General features: G+C 40.5%; 1 protein-coding gene across 1 annotated transcript in view; it reads right to left on the bottom strand.

Annotated features, from left to right (window-relative positions):
* ramp1 (receptor activity modifying protein 1) overlaps nucleotides 1–27196 on the bottom strand; it is a 53067-nt gene that overhangs the window by 13432 nt on the left and 12439 nt on the right. Inside the window, exon 2 of the mRNA XM_071472624.1 lies at nucleotides 8025–8160. Coding sequence (XP_071328725.1) covers nucleotides 8025–8160 — 136 coding nt within the window. The remainder of the gene's footprint in view (nucleotides 1–8024; nucleotides 8161–27196) is intronic.

Genomic DNA, 27196 nt, shown 5'->3' with positions numbered 1-27196 from the left:
AATTCATGGTGCTTACTTTAGCGATACAATCCATAAAATCAACATCCAGCTCATATAGAAACACAGTATGTGAAAGGAGCATATCGCACTGTAAGAGCGAGAACAGGAGGACTTGTAATGAGGACTAAGCACATGTATCCAGGCGACAGGGATTAATAAGCAAAAAGGAAAAAAAATGCAGTTTTTCAAACTTGTATTTTACGCCAGAAAATATTTTCTCCTCTGGGAGTTGGTTTGCGCTTGTTTACACCACAAATGATTAAAAATGAAAGAAAGCTGAAGTTGTTTTTCAAGTCTTTGCCAGGGTAGTTCTCTCTGTGTGTGTGTATGTGTGTGTGTGTGTGTGTTAGAGGCTATGCTGAGCTACTGCCACACTGAACACAGCAAATGTAATAATGTGCCACAATTAGCCAACTAACCAAGCAGACAGAGCGGGTGGATGAGCTGACGCAGCCTACAGGGTCTCCTGCTGCTGAGCTGGCAGATGGATCGACTACAGCAAAGGCATCATTAATAGACTCTATACATATTTATAAGCAGCAGATTATCTCAAGTTATTGATGTTAAAGCTATGAGACGTAGACTGAGGGCAGTTTATGATTTTTGTTGGTTTTTTTTTGTTTTTTTTCCCAAATACTGCTCTACTTTTCCATGTTTACTTTTCTCATATCTCAAACTGAAAAACCTGATCATAAAGAGTTTAGTTTTCTGAGTTCAGTTTGTTTTATTTGCTGATTTATAGTGCGACTTTCGCAAAACAATATATTAATGCTTTAAAATAGTTACATGTAGCACAAGTAGACAGACACAGAAGAGAAAACAAATGGTAGATGGCCTGAATGCAGGGGGCCCTCCAATCAGCATCCATCACCAGTATGTAATTAATAATCTGACACCACCATCACTTTTTTTAATTCCAAATGTTAACATTAGTAGAATTTCAAAATATAATAATTTTCATATATATATATTATATATATTATATATATATATTCTTATATAAATATTATAGAGAACAATAAAAAACTAAATACATAGCTAAACTAACTTCAACAATGTCACATTATAAATAATATCAAGACATAAAGCCTTTTAAAGAGGTTTCCTCCTGAGAACTACAATTTTCTCTCCAGATTTGGCGATTTTTAATTATCCTTTAGCTACTTTTCTTTTTCGTGAAAAAAAAAATTCCCAAGACAAAGAAATGTATATTATGTATATATACACATATATATTTAGTTAAATAATGCAGCCCCCTGTCTGTCCATGTACAAATCAGAATGCCATTTTTTCTCTATGGAGACAGAATTAGCCTGCAACACATTTGATTCAGTGTCTTATCTCCGAGCATGGACACGTATCTTGGGCTGCACCTTGGCTTGAAGAGCGAGTTCATAAACAAACTCTTTATCCCCCCTCCTCACTCAGCTGCCAGTCACACATGTGCCCTCTGACTCAGAGGAGGAAGCGTTTATGATTTATCTCAGAAAGCCTTTTTAAACTATTAATTTAATAAATATGGTCTGCAAAGAGGAGCGACACATTGTGAGTTCAACATTCTGCTAAAGTTCTTATGAGGATACAGGGAGGGAACAGCTATGATCAAGTTGTATTTTATAATCACTGTGGTCACTGGATTAAAAGCCCAGTGTCTTTTTTTTTTAATTTTACATTTTATGTTATAATGGCTGCAGAAAAGAGCACTGTAGCATCTCAGACAATAATAGGAGATGTGCCCGTTGACTTGAAGCAATTAAACTGTCACTTTGTTTGTTTAGTGATATCACTGGCACCCAGTAATTGGACACAACAGCTGAATACCAAGTACTTCATCATTCTCTATTTTCCTCTCCAGCAGTTTTATAATTGCCCCATATTAGCTTTAGTAAACACCTCTTTTTGATTCCTTTTTTCTGGTCCTTTTCCCACTAAATGGTGTCTTCAACAAGAAATACCTGCAGTATAGAAGCTTTCTTTGGCCACACACCATCAGCCGAACAGGTGCAGACTAAATCTCTGCACATCCTCCCAGCACAGGCAGTGACCTTGGTGGCATGTTTATTATTGAGGAGCCTGTGACACTCTGACCTCGTGTAGCAGCCTCCGGGCCCCTGAAGCTATGAAAACTTGAGCACTTTAACGGCTGACTGAGAAAAGGTCCTGATGGAAGTAAAAAGATGGAGAGTGAAATAAAGAATCATGGTTGAGACTGCGGTGAAGAGTTGGCCAGTTAGCGCTCTCCTGCTGTCGTGCACGGTTCCTCACCGCCACTCTGCTTGTTCTTGCTTCACTAGTCTGATGTGGACGGTTCGTGCATGTCCTGATTTATCATGAAAGATGTTACGTTAGTATGATTATAAACAGGACTGTGAAAGGTTTGAAAAATGATAAGAGGAAAATCAAATGATTAATGCACTGACGTGTTTCCTACTCTATTTTTGTATTGGTAGCAAATTTATAATCACAATATGATGGAGATGTACTATATTTCATGCACCTATTTGTTTATATGTTCTGGAGACAAGTTTCAGGTGAGTGTTTAAAATGTTGACCCGGAGCGCTTTAAATTTTAAAGCAGTGCCAGCAACATGCTGGAAAATGTTCACATTGAACATCGATGGTGACATGTTATCGTTCCCGTCTCCAGCTGCACATCCACATCTTTCCCTCTGTCTTCTATCTGCATTCGCTCACTTGTCATATTTTCCATCTGCTAAGTGTCTTGTGGGTACCTGAGTAGTAGCAGAGCGAAGTGATTCATTTCAGCAACATTCGTCTGACTTATCATACTAAACCCACAGATCAGATGCCTGCACCCGAGGGGGTAATTAACAAAGCCCACGTTTCTCACAGCAGAGCCAGCACCAGAATAATTTGATTAGTGTCAATTAATGATAGATCTGTGTCAACTGACTGACTGTGCCAGAGACACTCCCAGCATCCACTCAGTGGTGAGTATTTAGAATGTATGTGTTTCTTCCTCACTGGGTTTCTTGTATGTATAAATAAATATCACTGTCTTTTACATTGTCTACAAGGAGCTGGAGTTGTCTTTTCTTTTTGCAGTGATTGCTTTGGCTGGTAATAAGGTCTTTCTGCTGCTGCTCAGGGTCAAATGGCTTTTCAGTCGTGCTGATGCTGATGTTAGTGTTGCCGTCCACCCTGGGCATTGTGGCTGGGAGTAATTAGACAAGCCTGACAGGACACGTTATTGAGCTGCACATTTAAACATGACTTAGTATGCAGTGGGTGTATGGTGACACTGAAGCTTGTGATTGCTTGTAAACAACTGTCTGCTGAGGTTCAGCGGTTTCGCCACAGCTGGAGTGAAATACATAAATGCAGTGATACTCCCCATACCTTAAAAGATGCCTTCAAGGCAGCTGTTGGTTTCATGACCACTGTTAAAATCTGTTGGCAGAGGTTGGTGGTGTGCTCCATCACCGCCCGCATCAAGTCTGCAGATGCAAACGCAGTGCAGACTTTTCAACCAGCACTTAAACTGTACGATCATGCAGCATCAAGCTAACGCTGAAAAAAAAGAATTATGCAGACTTTGATGTTCACTGTGATCTATAAGACAAATGGAGAAACTTCCACTAGTCTGTAAACTGATTATCATACTTTAAAATAAATGAAGAATGTATTTAAAAAACTCTGAAAATCTAGAACATATATTAAAAATTGTAGGGAAGTAAAATTTTCATGATTTGTAGATAAGGAGATAAAAATTGCAAGAACACGTGTATGGTCCTTTATGGATCTCTACAAGCGGAGACATGTGGGACGTGTGTTCATAGCCCTGTGATAAACTGTTGACCTGTCCAGGGTGTCAGCTGGGATCGGCCCCAGCCCCCTGCGACCCGGGTCAGATAAGCGGTATAGAAAATGGATGAATGGATGGATTGTGCCTCTTTTCACAGAAAACATTTGACTGTGTAAATCATAAAATGAATGATGGATGATTTGCATTTAGCTGCTTCAGTTCCAGGGTCCTGGTATTGTGCATGCTGGCTCACTGTCACACTGTCAGGACTTACTGGCACTCTTGAATAGAACAGAGTGATTGTTAATGTTTTAGTATCACTTGAACTCTTCTTATTATGACAATTCAAAATGTCTTCTGCCAGAAAAGGTTTATTCAAGTGAAGCAGGCTTTTCTCAAAATTCAAAAGCCTGTTTGTATTTGGAGGCTGACTGATTTACTCAGCAGCTGTCATAGGAAATGTGCTGTTACTCTGACTACAGCAGCAACTCGGTGATTAGCTCTGTCTGCTGTAAGTTAGACAGACTCACATTCATTTGTAGATTGTGTCAGTCTGTGTGCTTGTGTTTCCTCTCACAGTCTTAAAACGTCGCTCCTGAATGGCAGTGAGGCAGCTCTGCGCTGAGCAGTGAGTAATGCTGTGCTCACCCACACTAGAAGACTTTGAAAAGACTTTTAAAAGACTGAAGTCTGACACCCTCTCACATCTAAAGAAAATGTGTCATAAGTCACACTTTTAGTCTCACACCACAAGATTTTTGCAAAGACTGGGGTTCTTTCAGGATCACTACTTGAGATTATCTCACATCATGCTCCTTGTGGACATTTACAGGAAGACTTTTTTGCTTTTTCAATTCAAAATTATTATATATATATATTTTTTTTTTTATATAGAAGTCGAGTTTATATAGTAAGTCAACACTATAACTATCATGATCTGAAATGAAACTGAAATGACTATTTGACCATCGTATTCATGAGTTCCTGTTTTATTTTGAAATGATTTTCCTTTTGTCCAATTACCCTTGCCACCAAGAAAAACTTAATATTAATAATATTATTAAATATGCTTGATTTAATCAAGATGCAAGCAAACCCGACTTAAGACAGCTCGGATGATCGTCTCACACCAAACGATCAAGATGATCAGAGCTCATGATTTTAGTCGCTTGGTGCCTTTTTCTAATTGCATGTTGGAGTTCGATGTGGACACTACAGCATATTGACAGAAGGACATACAGTTTGGTGCCATGAGACAATTACAATAACTGCTTGTGGGGCTTGGCGAGTACAAACATATCAGGGATATCACTAAATAAACTTGCAGTATCTCAGCATGAGCACCTGAGCACCTGACATTAGAGTGTATAATACAACAAAAGGAGATGAGCTAGAGCAAATAAATATCCATGAAAGTCCACAGCAGAGGAGGATTTAAGAGGGAGCAAGGGAATGAAGGAAGGAGAGCAAAATGTGACTGCAGTTGCTAGGAAAAAAAGAAAAGACGAGACACACGGCAGAACAGTTAATAGATAGTTTTCCCCTTTTTTGACAAACTTTTTGTGTTTAATTCAAAAATGTTTTATGCAGAATAAAGGCAGTCTTGCACAATCACCCTGGCACTTTTTCTCTTTGAAAGTATAATGGAAGTAGGTTCACTATATTCTGGGATCTGAGAAAAATACACAGAAGCATTTAATAATGTATCTACTGCAGTGACAATAAGCGACAGTTCAGTAGAATTGTCGGGGTTTGTACGGCAGCACATACAGCCGGAGGAATGTGGATTACGCTCATGAAAAATGGAAGAGTGTGTTTAATATGACGAGGAATGCGATCACAGGAACATACCTGATCATTTTACCTGTGATTTCTGCCGTTTCCATTCAGCAAGAGAGTATGACAGAGGTTTCACGTGGAGAGGAAGAAATTAGGACGTTTAGAACAGTGTCAAGTGTTTCATGAGGCGGAAGCCATGAATAAAGTCAGGCTGATGTGACTGGTGAGTGACAGCTGAAGACGGAGGAGAGACCAGAGAGTCGAGGAGACTGTCCTCCTTGTGACGGATACACTGAGAGGTAGGAAAGCACTGTGCACAACTGCACCATAACACACACACACACACACACACACACACACTCATAGAGACACGTACACAGACACCAAATGTCATTTCAGCTAAATTAGAACTCCCCAGTGGCATCTTGGCCAGAATGCAGCTTTTCCTCAAAGGGGGAACAACTGTCCTGAAACTTGACCTTTTCTACTCAGCTGAACCACTTTTGACATTTCAATCTTTCAATCACTGTTCTTTTTTTTATTTCCTTTTTTTTGTTCTTTTCCTGCTTTTTCAGGGGTCTGTGAGTATGTAAGAACAAAACGTAAGTGCTAAAAATCACACTACTTAAATATGATGCTCTCTGCACATACACTTGCTGTCCAGTTAATGTAGAGCGAAGTCTGTGGTTTGAGAAGCACATTGCAGAAGCAAATCTGACTTTTCTTTTTTCCACAACTCAAACAACATTATCTTCTGAATTATATTCACTGTCAGGGACCATGTACAAACAGATTTAACCTAAAGCAACAATAAGAGGAGGAGCTTTAAAGTGATTTAGCTACAAACTGCAGTGTTTTACCACTGCAGTACACTCGATATATAATATAATGTATATGAGCAGTGACTTCCATGTTCAATAGTTCAATATTGTACAATATTTCATAAAGACCTGTACAAATGTAAACGTACATATATTTGAAAGGTCAAATGAATTTTGAAAAATACATTTAAATATATATTTTGAGTTTTCAGATTATCAGGAAGAGTCTTTAATTATTTATTTGGTCTTAGATGAAAAGAAAAAAATTCTATCCAGCTTTTAGACCCTTATTAAAGAATTTCATTTATTGTGATAATAACTTTCTGTTGCTCAAGTTAATTGCTGAGATCTGGGAAAGTTTGTTCCTGCAGAGCAGAAAAGTAAAAACTTTTTCTTGTAGAATTTAAAATACCTGCCTGATTTATTTCTTTGTTTACTGCTGTAAACAAATTACACTGAAATTATGAATTCTTCCGTTAACCTCATTAGTACATTCCTGTTTTATCCATTGACTCAAGTATCTGAACAGACACTATGACAGATTTAGCATGGACCACATGAGGATATCATGTCATCCACATACATCAAGACAGATGATATCCTTATGCTTCAGGCCTCTGCTGATGACTTCATTATTTATCCAAACACAACAGGGACAGGCAGTGAAGTATGATTTTATCTACTTGACAGTAAGAATATTATTTATATTTAGACTACTTAGTTCAGAGCACTGGCTGACTGACTGACTATCAAAGGCTTTACACAAGTCACGAAACAATGCTCCTTTACCCAAATTAGGTTTCCATCTTGGTTTTTCCAAACCTACAATGACATAGTTGGCTCAGGCCATGGACAGATTACTGAAGGGGCTTAACAGGCCCCGGCCCCGGGGCCCACAGGGTCAGGTTCAGAGCCTCAGTTTGTACTAACTTTTAAACATTTCTCACTGGGAAATCAACTGACTACAAAAATGGATAGAGAGAGACACAAAACTACCAGAAAGAGAGAAAACACAACTACAGCCATTACTGGTGAGGAGAGTTATAAGCTGTCAGTGGTAAATCAGATATAACCGGGGGGGTTGGGTATTGTTTTACAGTAAGTCAAGTGGGGAGTGGATTGTCTGTAATTATTTAATTGTGCTAATTGATGCCAGTAACTGACTCAAGTTGTCGAGTGATTGTGGAAACCAGTGTCGGGTGTCGTTTAGATAATATTTGTGCACGCACAAGAGATTTCTGTTCATGCAAAAGGCATTTTGCCTCTTTGTTCCCCTCTCCCCCCTCTACATTTTCTTCCTCTCTCTCTCACTCTCTCTCTCCAGACTCCAGACAGAAACAAACAGATCTAAAACCTGGTCATTTTGTTGACTCACACTGGATCACAGATGATGAATAAACGAATATGTTTTGGTGTGTGGAGATCATTGTGCTATAGGCTTTTAGAAAACATATTATGATCCCAGTTCAGGCATTTAATGTTCTTATCACATTAAAACTAACAAAGAGGATGGAATTGCAACTGAATTCTCATGCAAAACCTGAAGCTGATTTGTGTGAATATAGATCTGCTGGCATTTGTGTTTGGTTGGATGCCTCTGTGTGTGTGTGTGTGTGTGTGTGTGTGTGTGTGTGTGTGTGTGTGTGTGTCCTACTCACTCGACTGTGTCCTCCCAGCTACACCAGTGTCTCTGATCCAGCTCTTGCATGTCCAGTCTGAACTTGGCCAGGCAGAACTCCTCGATGGCGTATTCGTAGTGAGGTCCACATCCGAGCGCCGACACACACTGAGACGCTGCAGAGACAAGGTGGAGGAAAGAGAAAGGGATGAGGGGTGAGAGAGGAAATGTGGGGGAAGAAGGGAAGAAAGAAAAGTGGAGAGAAAGGAGCAGAGTAGGTGTTTTTTTTTTTTTTTTAATATTTAACAGTGGGATATGAAAACCTGAGGGCTTTTAGTTCCATTATCATCCTGTGTAAGTGAGAGTGTGTGTGTGTGTGTGTGTGTGTGTGCGCAGTACACAGCCAGTGAGAGAAGTCTACTTAGAAATGGAAGTGACTGTAAAGGTTGTCGTCTGTTTTTGGGTCACTGCAAACGAAGATGTTTCCCCATCTGTTGGACATTACACTGAAACACCATCTGCCATCACTGTGTTAGCTATATCACCACCTTATTATATCCCCAAAACCACACACACACACACACACACACACACACACACACACACACACACACACACACACAGAAGACACAGGAATATTTACACTGAGTTATTTTGGGATATTTTCATATATTTTATATATTTTCATATATATATATATATATTTTTTTGCCAGTGCACAGGAGGAAGCTGTGGATGACTGTGAACTCTGGGACTGTGTGTGCTGATGAGGAGACAAGGACGACAGATCTCCTTGTACTTTTTCTTGTAACAGATTTAGTTTTACTTCAAGGTCTGCTCCTGCACTGAGGCTTTAGAGATGTCCCTCACTCAGAAGTGGTTTTGGATGCAAGCGTCTGCTGAATGAGTAAATGTAAATGTCTAATGCAGCTGAGAGAGGATGAGATAAAATGACACTTTGAAGCCTTGTGGAGGCAAAACCGCAGCATTTAACTGATAATACTGACTATAGAGACTCTGCCACGATGTTTCTCAGCTTGACTCTGCCCAAAGTGAAAAAAGAGTCACCTACCAGCTCCTTTAAAGCTCACTAATGAACCATTTTACCTTCGGACAGAGTCACGTTTCTCCCTGTTTCAAGTCTTTATGCTAAGATAAGCTAACTGTCTCCTGGCTGTAGCTTCATATTCAGCACATTGATATGAAAGTGGTTATGGATCTTCTCATCTAACTCCTGGCAAGAAAGCAAATAAGTGTATTTTCCAAAATGGCAAACTACTCCTTTAAAATCTTACAGTCAGCAGCTTCTGTTTTAACCTGTTGACTGACGCCAACATTTTTCTTCTCAAACTTAAAAGAATAATGAACGAAAACCCTCTTCAACCCTTCTGACCACAGTCATGACCCTGGACCCAGTCAGTCAAGCCGTCACAAACACAACCGCTCAGGTTTTTGGACTTTACACTGAATTATCGTGACACAGCTGTCACACTAATGTACTTGTCACTGGACTGTCACCTCTCTACCTCCATGTCACACTTCCTCATCATCCTTTTACGCAGTCTTCCTGATCCTCCTCATCCTGTTTCCCTGCAGCCTCCACTCATTTTCAACACCTTCCTTCAGCTTTTATTATCATTTTCTTCCTCTATTATTCCCACAGGACTCCTCTCACTCTCTTGTTTCGCTGTGTAACCTGCTGTTTCTCCTCCCTACTCCCCCTCTCTGTGGAGAAGAGGACAGACTAGTCATCTCTTTGAGTATTTCCTTCTCAGTCAGAATGATTAATATCAACAGTATCATGTGATGACAAATGCATGTGTCTGTGATTATGGTGCAGAGCGAAGGGGGAGGAGGGGTAGAAACAAAGATGTACTGCACAGTCCAGTCAGTGTCATTTTAAATATGTGGGGTGGGAAAAGTTATAAATTGGAGGATGAAAAATAAACACAAATAACTTGTTTACATTGCTGCAAAGAATCTGCCCCCTGCTGCGGGGGGAGCGGATGAAAAGGTTTATCTTCACGTCTGCACCACTCCAATCAAAAACTGAGATCAACACCAAGTGCATGTTTATGAGGGAGACACAGACGTAACGGAAGGAGCAGAAACAGGAGAGAGACAGAGGGATGGAGAGTCTACATATTTTTCTGCAAATCAGATTTTTGTCATGTCTGCTGTCTCTTTTGTAAAACAGACTCCTCTCGACTAAACAGCAAAACAAACAAAACATCCCTTTCCGCAGTGACCCACTGGAGCGTGCTGTGGTCTTGGCAGAGCCCTTCTGGCAGGTCAGTCTTGTTTTTCAGTGGCTTCCAAAATTTCCAGATCCATGTGAACTGCTGCCCCTGTGGTTTATGTTTGGTTCAGATTAGACTGCTGAATACCATGAAAACATAAACCAACCCTGCTGCTTTTATGATGTCTGCACACGGCACCAGTACTGCTAAGGTTGAAGAAAGACTGTGGTTGTGGCACATTAACAATGTTTGAGGTACAGTTAGGGTTATAAAACTAAAGAAAATGGTCAAGGTTAATAAAACCATGTGACTGAACATTAGCAATAAGTTGTGCATTTCAGATTTGAACTAATATCAACACAACTCTGGATACTGGGCTGCATGAACATAAGTGTCTGAACAAATTACTACTGCTACTGTTTCTGGTGAGGACAAGTTTACTCATTCGACAGAGAAGTTACAAACAACATATTTACATCTAACACACATGCATTTTACACATAATACACCCATATTTTTAGGATGCATTTTATCAGTTATGTGAGTCCCCTACTCAGCACATTGCAATGTCAACCCCAGCACTGCTGACCAATCAGGCATCATTCCTGACAATACGCCATATTGGAAACACATGTTCCCATCTTGAGCAAACCACAGTATGCATTTTGAAAAAGAAAATTGCTTTTTAAAGATTAAGCAATAACTTCACACACCAACAATGCAATATCCATTATCTGCTGCTATTGTTGCTGTATATTTTGTAAATATCTAACGGTACATATTATTATATCATTTTCCATTATTTATCTTTTTCACAAGTATTTGTTACTGTCATTTGCAGTTTTTTCTCTTGCACTGTTAACTTTGCTGCTGTAACACTGCACATTTCCCCACTGTGGGGATAATAGAGGCTGTCGTTATCTTAATCTGAAATAGAAATGCTTACATTAGGTCTGACCACATGCCTGCTGCTGTTCAAGGCAGGAAACCATGTCACTGTTTTGCCTCTACAACAATTAGTTGAGAGTTTTGAAATAACCTTGTAATGTTTCAATGTGCAGAACAGCAGAGTAAATGTAAAGAACAGTAAAAAATAACCCGAATCCCTGGTGGCTGCAGAGCCCTCGAGCTGCATAATCACATAATAAATCAGTTCCACGTGAGAGGTCTAATTGAACCGTGCTAATGATGGCTCCATTGCATGAATGTTGATTTGTCAGAAAGCCTGAAGGATGCAAGGAATTACATAATGGTAACAACAGTCTGTGCACTACAATCAATGTATCAATGATTGTGGATAAAAGTAATTTTCTTTCAATTTTTTCTTTTTTCATTATTTCATATTTACACGTTTATACCTCAACAATCTGCAGCATCAGCAGACAGAAAGTGCTGCCTTTTCAAATCTGTATTTTCTTACTAAATGTGCAGCACTGTCGCCAAATCCTACCCAATATCATTTCACACTCATTCAAATAAAGGCATTGCTCCAGGTGCAGGATCTAGAGAAGCAAAGCTTATCATTAGTTTGACAACAAAAATAAATTCATTTAGTGGAACAGAAAATATCTCTGGCTCCCGGTTGTGTAGAAACTGCAGTTTTATCTGATAGGGGTCGAACGGAAAAACACCTAAACTTTCCTCCTGTAACTTCACAAAAGATTACGATGAGATATCCCACACAGACAATGTTTTTTCTTTTTTTCTTTTGTTTTTTTTGTCTTCAACATAAATCACCTTGTCCCATCAATTAAACAAGTGTCCTCTCCTTGTCAAAGGAATCTTATGTTCCAGACTCCCTTCACACTCACAGTGAGGCAGTACATGGTGGATCTGGAGGAAAGGGCACGACTCACTTCCTCCTGCTGAAAATCCTCATCTGAAAACCACTCAGGGTGCACGTGTATGTCAGGATGCAGAAGTCTGACCTGTCAGTCTGGTGATGTGTGTGCTGTGACCCACTGCCTTCTCCTCCATCATACTCATGGAAGAAGCAGAGGTTAGAGGTCGGCAATGCCTGGCACCACTTATTTTCATTTCATTAATATTCCCCTTGGAGCCTTCTCTTCGATGGGTGAATCTCTCTCTCTTGCTCTCTTTTCTCTCTCTCTCTCTTTCCGCTTCCATTTTTGTCAAAGTTTTTTTGGGAACTTTGTCCATGCTGGGTTGGGAACATGCTGTGCATTTCTTTAAAGCCCACTGAGACGCTGCATGATACTGGGCTTCATAAACTTGACTCAGCTTGACCTGACTCGACTCATGCATCATGCAGCTGCTGTAAATTCAAGCAAGCTCACAGTCAACACAGTCTTCTCTGGTTAAATAATGCATAAAATCAGACAGTGCGTGCCTGCAGTCAGTGCGTACTTATTCTTGGAAGTAGATTGCGGGTGACCTTCAACCTTGCACATGCTGCCTCCTCTCTCCTCCCTGTGAGCCCCCTCACCCAGAATGCACTGCTCCCTGGGTACGAGCCCACCCAGCAGGAAGCTTCAGGAGGCTGTGTATATGTGTGTTTGATGGAATTGGTCTATGGGTCTATTTATAGGATGTTTTGCTCTCTAATTATCATCATAAGAGAGAAACTCTGAGAGCAACTGATAAAAGAAGCCTGCAGCGGACAGAGGGAGCTGAGTATTAGGATCTCATTACCGGAGGAATTTCACTATTTGCATTCTTTTCATTTGTTTGTGCTGACAGAAGTCTCTGCATTAAGTGTGTATGTGGATGGAGATTTGTGTCTTTGTGTAGCTCTAGAGCTACACAGCTCCAGGTGAGTGCAAAGGGTTGTAGGAGTTAAACTGGTCAGCTGTAGACAAAGGGAAGCCTCTATAGGCTTTTACCTTAGGACCTTTAATGGCCTGAGAGGCTGAGCCAGCATATGACACCATGAATGTACAGCAAGCAGACTGAGGCTGTTGGGAACGACAGCCTTTTGAAAGTGGGGGTTATTGAGTTTGTGGAGCTTTCTATCAGAGGGGGTGATCATCCAATTTGGATGACGACTTGTTGTATATTCATCCTGTGACATGCTGGTTTAGCTTCCTCAGCCATTAAAGGTCTATGAAAGGAATCATGTCAGTCCACTCTGGTTTTTGTCTCTTTCAAGACCCAGTGTGAGTCAAAACCTGTTGGTGTCTTTATTTTATTCTTTGTTTACTGAGATATGTCCGGACCACTGAAGGCATTTTAACTACATCCTTGGCTCGGAGCGAGTGTGCCTGAAGTAAGCCCAGAGGCTCCCCTTTGCCTACACAGCCGTGACTCCAGACCCACTTTTAAAACCCTTCTTGAATGTCTCAAAGTCATATTTACATATTCATCATTAAGTTACTCACATGTCTGTACACACATTTTTGAAGTCTTGTTTGATGGCTGTTGATCTGCTGCGAGCTACAACTTGTAATTATATCTGGAGCAGTGACTAAAAAAATGCTGAAATGCTCTGAAATAAACACAAACAAGCCAAATATGTGACAAGCTCAAGTTTTTCTACGCAGGGAATTAGTATGGAAAGAAAGCAAATAGGTTAAGATGAAAGATCAATGACAGATTCAGACACTACATGAGTATTTAAAGTGACTACTGAGAGAGGAATGCAGCAGGCGTGCAGCAGATGACGAGACTCAAGGCAGATGAAATGCAGGTCTAAATATAGAAGAGAAGGGGGAAATGGATGATACTTCACAGCGCATTTTGACGCAGAGGAATTTGACAACTCAATCTTTCTTTCTTTTTTTTTTTGTGGCATTTTGGGACACTCACTCTCAATTACTACATGCAAATGGCACCTTGAGAAAGTTGAACAAGTTCTTTTAACATTTTTACTGAAATCTTTTTCTCATGCAAATTAAAACATTTTTCAGAAGGATGATGTAACTTTCACTCACGGCTCAATCTGTTTCAGGAACTTCATGCAAACACGTTAATTTGAAAGTTGAAGCATAGCACAACATAAAAGACCAACATCAGAACAAAAAAACAGTAGAGATGAATTTATGTTTTTTTAAGCTTATGTTCTTTTTTTCAGCAGGTCTGGGCAAAATATAAAAGTTATAGACAGAGCTGGAAATAATTAGGAATTCAGGGGATTACAGTCTGATTTAAGGTGGAGTAGATTATAAATGATAGAAAACAGAAACCAGCAGCAAAGACACATCAGCATGAATAAAAACAGATTTGTTTTGTCTGTCTTGTGCCATTTTGTTAAGTCAGAAGTTGTTTTTCTCATGAATTTCTAACATGTTTCTGGGCAGAATCCCACAGTAAGACAACACAGCAGGGGCTGGCAGAGTGGGCAAGCTCCTAAGAGAAAATTACAAATTGTAGTGTACTGCTTGATGATGCCTTGATGAAGCAGATCGGGGGCGTTTTGAAAAGTTTCCGTCATGGCTTGTGCAGCAGACACTTTGGTCCTCAGTGAGTGAAAGCAAGTACTTTGAGAAGAGTTGAGAAAAGACTTACAAAGAAGGGAAATTTTCTTCCACTGTAGTGCTGAATTATTCCCTCCCACCTTATCACCATCATGTGAATTTAGTTGTTGACAGCCCTGTCATTTTTACTTCAAATCCCATTCAAATCTGAAATAATTACTTCCCTTACTGACAAATACAGAGCCTCGACCCAAAGAACTTCAGAAGATCTAATGACACAGGCCACGTGTTAAACATGTTATATAATTATACTGATGCTTCCACATTGATCCCATCAATTTGCAGAGATTGGGGGCGGGGCAAAAAAACCCCTGAAACCTTGTAAGTACAGAGAGCGAGTGTTCACATTAGCACACCCACGAACACTGTGTCAGCCCCTGCCAGTTACAAGCTAACTCTGTCAATCCTAGCAGTATTCATAGTTTAAAACATATTTGGAGAAGAACTTATAAATCACATACACTGATGCAGTAGAACCAGATGTATTCTCTTTTTTAATCCAGACAATCTTCTTTGTCAAAACTGGTCACCTCTATTACCCACAATGCAAGTTGGTGAGCTCACTTCTTTCTGATTCCACACCCCCAGAGTTTTATACTTTTCAAACTTGAAGTCTTCAGACCCAACTGACTGACCCAAGTGACTCAAGTGACATCACTTGAGGCCGTTTATCCGACTTCACACAGCTCTCTCTGGAGCCACAAAAGACTTAATAAATTTTACATCTGTAACAGTAGCCTACTCCCCGAGAGCTGTACACCCAGATTTTTATACTTCAAATCTGTCAGTCTGACTGCTTGTGTTTCGTGCCCTGAATTAATCGTATAACAGATAGAAATGATGGTCATGGCTATGAAAATAAAATATGTAAAAAAAAACCTAACTTAAAATAAAACTGAAAATGGCAATAAATGCTCCAAATATCAACTAAACTGCCTCATAAATAATAAACTCTCCCTGCGCGTGCTCTGCAGCAGCTGTGCTGGCATCAGATTCACTGAGGGACAGTTGTCAGAGCAGTGGCGGCCCGTTGACTCATGGGTGATAAAATCTCTTGAAATTGTTCACACATCGCAGCCTATGACTCCTTCCAGTTTGAAAGTGACAACCAGTCAGCAGAGGCAGGCAGATGTTTTCTGTCAAAGGCTAAGACTAATTAGGCAGCCAGATCTGATGTTTGGAAATGAACAGCATCCGACTCTCTGCTGCTGTTTTCTCTCCCTCAATGGAGTCATTTTCTCACCAATGATTCACAGAGAAGGAAATAATCATCTTTGGCCTTTGAACTGAATTGTTTTTGACTGCTGCAGCCTCACATCATCACCCAATCTAACATCGAAACGCCCCCTTCCTTGACTTTTAAACATTTTTCACTCATGAATCAACTTAATTTATAAAGTAGCAGAGGGGAAAGAGAAAGAGATCTGTGTCTCTTCCCACCTCTCTGACAGCTCAATTTAGACTCTGTAAAGTTACACAGGTTTGCTGCATATTTAAAAAAAAAAAAAACCCACACATTTCTGCTCTTATGGTACAAACTTGGTCTATTTGATGTTCACATTCACACAAGTCTTAATCTTTTTAGCATCTTGGACAATTTAACTTCATTGTACTTCACTGAAAACCAGAAACTCAACACGTTCCAATTTTACACACTGAAAACTCTTTTTGCTAAGCTAAGCTAACCGGCTGCTGGCTATAACTTCATATTCATCTTAAAAAGTAAGGCAGTCGTATCAATCTTCTCATGTAACTTTCCACCAGAGCTCCAGGGCTCTTAAATTTCATGCCTGCTTGATAATCCTTGGTATTAATGTCCAGGCTGACATTATAATGATATATGTATACAGTATGTCTAAAACTCCAGCTGCAGTGGACTCTTTGGACAGAAAGTACAAATCTGAGCAACTGTCTTAACTGCCCAGGATAAACTGCAATTAAATGATTTTGGTCACGGTGTTCTCTGAACAGGTACATGGACCAATCCACCAATTTCCAGAGAACTTGCTGTACTGTACCCCACTGACATAAATTGCAATGCAAGCAACACAGAAATGTCAAACTCACTTTTCCATCCATTGCAAAATTCAGGAAAAATTCAACTACCAACCCACAAAGTCTGTCTCTTCATGCGGTGAGTGCTACACCGACAGCTGGTTACCTGGTGTCGCCCGAGACCAAACGAATCACAACAAGTTGAACGACTGATATGTTAACAAAACGGCTGTTTATCACAGATGGATACACATCAGCTTAAAGTGAGTGTGTCTTACTCTCTGTTGAGTGGGCGGTGCATGTTTGATGAATTGGAGGAGAGACGCCAGCAGCAGTGCATCACCTTACAGTTTTACCTCCAGCGCTGTCACTCACACTCACATACACACAAATGAATGCTTTCCTCCACCTCTGCTCTGTCTGTTACATTTGGAACTAACAACATCCCTGAAAGTATTCACATAATGAAATAACGAGAGAAAGAGAATGATTTCCCTTGAATTACACCTCAAAATGAGCAATTTATCCTCTTAATCTCTCAGCTTTATTACCCACCACAACACACACACACACACACACACACACACTACTTGAAGCTCTGTCACAGCAACCTGAGATGACCATGAAGCTTAACAAGCCCCTCTCTCCCTCGCAGGTACTCTTAGTGTTGTTATTAAAGCCCGGAGCGTGCTTCAGTGCAAATGTGTCATCGGCTCTTGAAAAGCAGCAAATAAGCCACTGAATTTGAATAAAGCCTGGAGCGACCTGGGCTCAACATCAGAGAGATGCAAAGACACACACACAGCGAGGCTACAAAAGGAGGGCGCATCAGCTTGTGCAGTGAAAAGTGTTTTAAATGGTCACATCAGGCAATTTTTTTCAGAGTGCTTTTGATTTGAAAGGTTTTCCATAATGGTTGTGCTTACGCTTACGCCTAAAGAGGCTAAATTGCCTTTTCGTCACCATCTCATTATTCAGTCTGACATCGGCTTCATGTTCATGACGAATCCACAGTGACCCTCTGACATCCGTGACACTCAACCATGAGGCAATGTTAGCAAACAGACAGGAAGCTCACAGTGGGGGGTTTGGAATTAGTGCTGCTTCATTACAGGTGAGGGCTGACCAGCTTAAAGTTAGAGCAGCAAGCGTTTGCCTGTGTAGATGTTTCCCTCACCTCACACAGGTCGGCCTTCTTCCACCTGCGCAGTAAATTAGACGCATCCTGTCTCAGAACGATGCAAAAAAACTAGTCCATTCATTTGTTACCTCTATACTTTACTAATGTTATTACTTATTATCAGGAGTGTAAGCTTCTCTGCATTGGCTCCAGTAAATTAGAACAGAATTTAAAATCCTCCTCCTCACCTTCGAAGCCCTGAATGACCAAGCTCCATCGCACCTTTAAGAGGTCATAGTAACCTATTATCCCAACAGAACAGCTTCTTAGTTTCCTGCATCTATCAGGCTCCTGGTTCAGATTTGAGAGGCAGACACCCTCTCTACATTTAAGATCAGGCTTAAAACTTCTCTCTTTGATAAAGTTTTAGTTGGGGCTGAGTCAGGTGAACCCTGAACCTTACTTATGCTGCTATAGGTCTAGACTGCTGGGGGAACTCCCATGATGCACTGAGCACTTCTTCTTCTCTCTGTCTCTCTCTTCGTCTCTCTCCATGCATTTATATCACACCACTGCATGCCATTACCTTTGTGTCTTCTCTCTCCTGTAGTTTCTGCTTCTCCTCTCTGTCTCTCTCTCCCTGTCTTCATTCTGCAGGTGTCTCTGCCTCTGGAGCTGCAGGATCCCGATCTGACACTGACACCATTACTCCACACTTTTATTTTATTACACTTCTTCTTCTTCTTCTCCTCATTATTATTATTGTTATTACTGCCCAGATTTAACACTACTACACAGGTTACCATTGGTGCTGTTATTATTGATGACAGTCATGGGTATTGATATTATTATTTTCACTATAACAACTAGTCTGGGAGCTTAAATAAATTCAGTATATTTTTAATAAGCTATTGACATATTAAAGACCTCCATGATGAAAATCAACTTTTTGACCTCGTTGCTATGACCATATAATGTTTTTTATAACACAAGGCACATCATGAGCAAAATTATCAGTCAACACCACAACTGTGTATTTTCACCTTGGAACTGCAGTGAACCGATGACAGACTCATAAAACAAAACCAAGTGCTCAAAACCTTCTGCTTGTAACGATTGTGCTTTTGTCTCTAATCTCTAAGTCACCTCAACTGCCTGGAAAAAACACTGCAGTGAGAGACAACCCTTGAAAAAAAGCTAACAATTCCAGAATTAGCATGAGAGGAAAACAGTGATTATCCAACAAAAGATCAGCAGAGTATAGAAAAAAGCACAGCAGGTGGCCAGAGTTTGTTTCCTCCGGAACTACTGCCATGATTTTTTTATCTCCCTAATCTTACCTGTATCTCACCTTGTGTAAACCAGGGAGCAAATAGCTTGTACTGGCAAACTATCTGCAGCTTGTAATGTGCTACCCAGTGATGTAACTCCTCTGTCAGCGTGCCCACTGCTCCAATGTCAAGGTGTAAATTACAAAGAAGAAACATTTAGTCAGTGCATTACATAACACAGTCTGTCTCCCCACGACTGTGACATTCAAGAAAGCTTTCATTGTTTAATGAAGTGATGCTTTGTAAACATCTTTTAAGATAGCAAGATAAGCCACGTGATGGTATTAAAAGGAAACTAATTGTAATGGTTTTCCAGAAGCTGCCTCCTTGCAGGTTATACAAGAGGAACTGAAACCAGAGATGTTGGAGAAGTCAGATGTGGGTGTATTATATGCAAAATTAATGAACTTGGGATATAAGAATGGGAAATTGTAGTTTTTACACTTGTTGTTAAGTTTTTGACACTTTAGGTTTGCTGGTTGGCTGATATTGTTACCTATGGACAGAGCCAGTCTTTGTGCTAAGCTAAGCTAAGCTAAGCTAACTGGCTGATGGCTCCAGCCATCATCCTGTCAGATGGACTGAGGGCAGACTGGACGACCCAGTGACTCACTATCACTAAGTACGCTCTGGTTAGCATGCTAACTTCAGCAGAAGAAGTGATAGATACGGTTGCAAACAAGAGTTATCATTGCCTTTGCTTCCCACCACTGCAGACAGCTCTTGATGAAGAAAGAATGAAGTTTGATGCTGAACTCACAACATTTCTTTTAGACTGGTAAGTAAACAGCTGTTAATGCTAATTAAATGCACCTGTAAATGCTTTACAGACAACTCAGTAGAACAAATGATGGACTGTCACTTTCATGCTGCATGTAGCCACACAGCTTCATGCACTCAAAGAAGAAAGACGGCTGCGTTAAAGTCAGCAGAAAACACATAACCAGACATTTAGACACATAATGGCTTAGATGCACAGAGGGGAGAGAGAGAGAGAGAGAGAGAGAGAGAGAGAGAGAGAAGGCTTTCTAACACACACTTTCTTTATGTCCTTTTCTGTATGAGAGGTGGTGACAGGTATATCATCCATAATACAGGTGTGACAACAGTGGCAGCAGCTGCGAGTGTGGGTGATTATAGAAAGGCAAGATCATCTGGAGAAAGCATACAGCATGTTCATTTGTTTATGTCAGTAAAATTGCTCAATTATCTGCATGTTCTGCCACAGCTTATCTCCTATACGTGAGACAGATGGGAAGCTGTATCTGGCAAAACACTTGTCTTGTTTTTATTAAATATTTTTTTATGATTCATGTCTTGATCATAAAATGGGAAACTTCGTGAGGGCCACATAACAAACTGTGGATTTACTCTAATATTGAAAGCTGGGTTATTACACAGACTCTCCGACAGTGCCAGCATGAACTTCGTTTGTCTTCAGCATTAAGCATCTCTCTGACTGTTTTGTGCTGAGAGCAGACAGGAGTCTGGCCTGAATTTCCCTTTGGAATAAAAAAATAAAGAGCAAATATGATGGTGCATAGCATGAATAATTGAATGTCATTTGTGTTTGTAAATGCTTTTAAAAGTCTGAGATAACATGACACACAGGGGAAAACCAGTGAAAATGAATGGGCCTTTTATGTCCACAATAATCACAACAATGTGTTGATCATCATCATACTTGATTAGATAACCCATCACTGAAGCTATATATAGCGAGGTGTAGATGTGGTGGTATGAACTGGTTTCGGTTCGTAGGCTTAGAGTCCAACATCACTGGTTTGAAAAGTGTGAAAAGTGATGAAGAAATTCGATTTATTTTTATTTGTTCCAATTCAAATCTGGCTCCTTCTCCCTTCTGGAACTAACAGCGCCCCCTGGACTTATCAAACCATATTAAATGCCCTTCACTAGGCCAGGCAACAAGGCACGATAATAAACGACTGGATGGTTTTTCTCATATCAACATGACCTGTGGAAGTAAATGAGATTTTTATCACAGGGATTAGGCCGTGGGGATGGTTAGCTATCCAATGTAAAACCACTTTAATGACATCTATAATTGATTTGGTTTTTAATGAAAGTAGGAAGAGAGAGAGAGAGAGCGAGAAAGAGAGACTCCTGCAGTGTAACTGGTTTGACAAATACCTCTCTGAAGTGGGACGTCCCTCCAGAGCGACATATGTCAGAGACAGGACTATAAAGAACATTAACAACAAAAGTAGCTGAAACTAGTCCAATTTTGCAGGCAATCCTCTCTCTGTTTGTAACGTGTCTGCTCAGTCTCCAGTGAAACAGTGAGGACGCATCACAGAGAAGGTTCATTATCATATCATCATTATAGAGACGTGTGTGTAAAATTAAAAACAGGATAGAGACAGTGTGCGGCGTTTTTAATCAACACAACTCATGAGTGTACTTCTGGTGATGTCACTGTTTGAATAAATGAAAGCCAGGCTGGTTAAAATCAGACACATTAACTTCACAGTGAAGCTTCAAACAGAGCGCAGGGTCTTTCTCCTCCTTTTTCAACTACAAATGATGAAAGTTGGACGTATGAATCTTGTTTTTTTTTTAAATTAATATTATTTATTATTTGCATTATTACTGCAAGTATTGTCCACTTGGTCCAAGCAGCTGATGGTAACACAGCTGTGACAGGTCTGTTTTAAACAGCCAAGCCAAGCCTCTCTTTAGACTTCACATCTGTGGACACATCCTTTAAAATGCAACTCAACACCCACTTGTTTAGGCTTTCTGTGTTTAAGTTAATTTATTTACCATTTTATGGATCCTGTTTTCCTTTTTTTCCTATTGCTTTCTTCTTTTATTGTAAAGCACTTTTTGACGTCTAAATATACATTTTTTCTTACTTTTTTACAGCCAACCCTCATTAGTTCTCTCACACTGCCAGTTTCACACAGACTCTGTGATAAATGTTTTTTTATAGACACATTGCATGGGTTCAATGTCCATTCCCTCCCTCTGATAAAAGCATCATGTATAAACACACACACACACACACACACACACACACACACACACACAGATTTAAAAACATGTTTCTCACACTTGTTAATTGATAGAATAAAGACTAAAGTCAGTTTGTGTCTCCTTTACGTCAGACAGCTCACATTTATGAAACACTGCAAACAGACCCACCTTGCCCACCCTGACACATACACACACAGACACATGCCTTTCCACCCCCACACACAAACACACTGTACATTGTGACAATTACTGAATAGGTGGTGCATGTGTGTGTGTGTGTGTGTGTGTGTGTGTGTGTGTGTGTGTATGTGTGAAAACCTGCAACATCTGTCTCTGTCCAGTTGAGTCCCATCTATCACCAGCTAATCATTATAGCAGGCAGTGCTTTCAGCACAGATAGAGGTCTGAGCCTGAATGGCTCTCTCTGGTAATTGCATACAATTAATATAGATAGAGGGACACACAACTATAAGATCAGCTACAAGACCACTGTAGCACATTATCTACAAAGACCAGAGGGAACAAGAGAACGAGAGTTTACATGCCATGATATGTAACTCCGAGGCCTAATAAAGTCAATATCTCAATTTTTACATAACCTGTACTTACATCCAGCCAATTTTCTTATATGGAGCAATTATACATTTAAACTGCATAATTATCAAATAAAAGCTCCAATAAGTTAGCAGAAACATACAGAAGCAGATCAGGCTGAGAGAAGCATCCTTATGCTGACAAAAGTTGAAGCCACTTTCCTGAATTCTGCCAAAACGCTGCCCTGAAATATTTTTATATCTCACAATGCTGTAATCAGAGCATTTTCAGTCTAGATTTCAAAATGTATGAGTCATAGTTTGAAATATCTGGGCAACTACATCTCCAGATTCTGAGGTGTTTTGCACAGTGCACAAGCATTATAACATATAACAGAAAGCAGTCAGACAGGCAACAAAGTAAAGGTACGACCTGAACATATGAAACCTAATAAATGCAGATGTCTGTATACAGGGAACAAGGGCTCACTGAATAGTTTGATGTGTATGAAAATGATGTGAATCATTTGCTATGATGCTCAGAAAACTTCTTAAATAGCAGCGTGGCTCTGTGGATGGCAGCGTCCATCTGTCTTTGATGACCCCCTGATGTCTCTTCTAGCGCTGCCACGAGATTGAAATCTGTGGTTTTTAGTTAAATCAGTGTTGGGTGGTTTGCCATAAAATTTCATATCTTCATTCAGGATGAATTCTAACTTTGATGAACCCCCTGACTCTTCATCGTGCAAGATGAGATTTATTTTTGTTCAGATTTATTTTGTACATCAAATTATTTTCCTCAGGTTTATTGAGTGAATTGGAATAATTGAAGTAATGGCAACTACAGCACAGAGACACTGCATATATAATATATTCTGTTCATTAATTAAGATTTGGAACTACATTATTCACTTTGCAAAGTTAGAGATTGTTAAAATTGGTGGAGTAATATGACATAAGGCGGTGACGGTTGTCAGTGTCGTTGGAAGTGGACATTAAAGTGGATCGAGTGAGCCAGATGAAGTTGTGTCGTCGTTCTACCCACGACCTGAGCTATAGATGGATATAGTAAGAACTTATTTATAGTTAACGCCACAAATAACCAGCGTTACAACAGAACCATCAGATCAAAATGTGTCCAATACTTAGGTACTGTATGTGACCTAATACCTGCAAAACTGAATTGATTCCCAGAAGCTCTAGCTGTACTTTTAGCTTTAATTAGCAACTGTTAGCATGCTAAACTACGGCATGACACTGAACCTTAACACCAGCATTTTAGCATTGTCATGTTAGCATGCTGATGTTAGCATTTAGGTAAATTTGCCACTTGCCACAAAATCACTTCAAAATGCTGCGTTAAAAGATGCAGTCTGGTCACGTGATAGGTGACGAGGCAGTGTCAGGAAAGTAAAACAGCAGCAGTGATGTGTGGAAGCTCATTAAAGACAAAACATTTCAGCAAGCACGAAACAGGCACACAGAGACAGATTTATATACAGCGAACACGGTCTGAGGGCGAGTGAGGACAGAATCATGAGTGTCGGTCGATGTTTCGAGCCTCGGGAGGAATCGTGCCACTGGATTTGAGTGAGCAGTCAAGATTCTTTCGAGTGCTGAGAAAACAGCTGGAGGAAACAGTGAAGTTACAAATCCATCCCTGTGCGCTGAAACATCTCGAGTCACAGACTGAAGAACATCTTAAACTTGTAACCTTCTCACTCAGTAGATTTGGTTTAAAATGTTTTCATTGAGAAATACCTGTGTGTAGTTCATTATACCTGGACATACACCATATGTATGTGGGTGTGTGTGCGTGTCCATGAGAAAGAAAGGAAAAAAGAAACACAAAAGAGACAGGGATTGATTATAACAGGCAAAGTAACAGCACGTGTCAGGAAGACTTCAGAAAGAAGGCAACACACACACACACACACACACACACACACACGCACACACACTCTCACAACCACTTACACATAAACACAGAAAATGTGTGGCACTGACACACATGCACCTCGCTTCATTGGCTGTAAAGAGCAGATGCACGAACACAGGCAGTGAAAGACACGTCCACAGACAGAGCAGGCTTGATCAGAGATGGGCAGAGGGCTGATGAAGCCACCGGGGTGAAGCGAAAGGCTATGACCCTGTCAGGCTCATTTAGAGAGAGAGAGAGAGAGGGAGAGAGATGAGCCTCCTGGTCAGGGGAGTTGTCAACACACACATACATACAATATCTCCATTCAACATTAAGATGTTGTCATGTGATGCCCCTGTTTTTGGGAACAGTAACCTGCTCAGAATTTGGATTTAGTCATTTCTGTATCTCCTACATGTTTAATATCAGATGTTTTAGGGTTACAGTCAGGGTGAAGTTAGGTCATGGACAGTCAGAGTTAACGAGCCATGAGAAGCTGCTTTTCTCTGCTGCAAAGACAGAGAGGCTGGTGGAGCCCTGACAGTCCAGCACATTTATGTCTCAGAACATGTGCTGTGTGTGTGTGTGTGTGTGCGTGTGTGTGCGTGCGTGCATCACAGCTAAAGTTGCTGTTTGTCGGCCTTAAATGACTTGAAATCGGCAGAGTGGTCACGAGCCCATGTGTAATGGTTAATTGCACCACAGAGGAATTCATCTGGTTCGTATACAACATCATTTTTCAGCTCTTGTCTGGCTTTCTAATGCTAACATCCTCATCAGCCAAGTGTGAGACACACACTGAGTCTTGCCTTTAGTGTCACGGTCAGTCGATGGGGAGCAGGATTCAGCTGAACCAGACTTCGTTTAGAAAGTAGCTAAATTTGAGCAGAAAAAAAAATTGACCAGAAAAATATTGTTTTTACACACAATATGGCAATAAAACTCTATTTTGTATATATTATGTGTAGCCTACACACAAACACACACAAACTTGCTTGAAAATGGGAAACACTCTTCACGTAACTGGTCTCGCCAAGAGTTGGATTTATCAAATGAATCTGATAGGTTGAAGTAGCCTGTGACACCTGGTGATAGACAGATGGTTCATCCAATCAGCTGCCATGTATTTTTTGAAAACGCCTGCACTTCTCTAAACTCTTTCCAATGACACTTTCTCAGATGGTTCTGTGTAACACACCATCTGGCACGTCAGGGTAACGTAATTAATTCTAAACTACAATGTAGATGAGCCATTCCCTGTTTATTTACAGATCTGACCTTTGACCTTTATCCACAACTTTTCCATTAATTGTGTCAAAATCTAAACTGCTTCCTCACATGGGTCAGCCTCGATTAGCCAACTCTCAGTTTTATGTTCGCTAAGACAACAACAGGGGATGCGATCGAGAGCTAAAGTGAAACCAGAACTTCCAGTTTCTGCTCCAGAAGTCAGAAAACGTCAGACATTTGTAACAATTCCTAATAACTGGAGCGTAATATTATTCAGTAGTTATGTAGTGTGGTTTCCTCCATGTGTCTAGATAAGGATGGTAAACGTCTGATATTTCTGTCTTTATTTAACTGACTAACAAACATAATTTCCCATAAGCCCTAGACCACCACATTTGCCCTAGAATATGAAGAGTAAACCTCAGTAACATGCTTCATTTTTCAGATAGACAGATAAAAGAAATGCTGAATGACAGTTTGATATAAGTCACAGGAGCTAGTGGAACAGAGACTAGCCCGGAGCTGACATCGGGACCTCAGCTCTCCGGATCAAAGTGACTGTGCGGTTTACAAATGCTCCCCGCTGGAGCAGGATCAGCCTGTTGCCTTTAGACTGACATTTCTAAAAGCAGTCATCACAAAATACTTTGAATTTTGAGATCGGTCAGATCTATACAGCTCAGACATTTATGTTCACATTTTACGTAAAAACTGTCAAACCTAGTGCAGCATATGCAAACATACACACAGACACTTCGATGCTGTCGTGTGTGTGAGGACACTGACGCAAAGAAAAAACCATCCTCAGTGTGATCACCACATGTAAAAAGTTCAAGGTTTTTACGGGTGATTTGTGCTCCATGACTGTGCACACATGCAGTGAGGTGCTGGGTGTTGGACAATACTGATAACAACGTGGTGCACACAGAGCCTGCACGACTACACCTACACACCCACTACATCCACATCTCTGCTGAAGGAAAGAACTGCCAGGATGAAAACAGTCATAAAAAGGCTCAAGGTCACTGAGCACATCCCCGTCGTCTCATCCTCTGGGATAATGCAGTTTGCTTTTGGCTACACTCTGAAGCAGCAGTAGTTTGGGGGATTAGAGAGCTAAAAGTCGCTGATGGAAAACTGCCATGTTAAGTTCAGGGGCTGATTAAAAATATTTTGGGTGGGAGTGAGTTTGGGGGGGGCTGAGGGTTGTCTCACCCCCTGTCACAGCACCGCCTGCAGCTGCTAAAACCGAACCACTCATCCACTCCAATGCTGCAGTGGAGGACTTATTAAGTGGGCAGCAGTAAGAGTGGAATCACAGAGCTGCTGCTGCTGCTGCTGCTGCTGCACGTCCATCATTTCAATATTTTTATCTTGTTTTCCCTGTGACTGAATTAATTTCTCACATAATT

Source organism: Trachinotus anak, unplaced genomic scaffold, assembly GCF_046630095.1.
Source record: "Trachinotus anak isolate AG129_WGS33_773 ecotype Australia unplaced genomic scaffold, CSIRO_AGI_Tana_v1 ptg000039l, whole genome shotgun sequence".
Classification (NCBI taxonomy): domain Eukaryota; kingdom Metazoa; phylum Chordata; class Actinopteri; order Carangiformes; family Carangidae; genus Trachinotus; species Trachinotus anak.
This window is presented reverse-complemented; position numbering and strand designations above follow the sequence as displayed.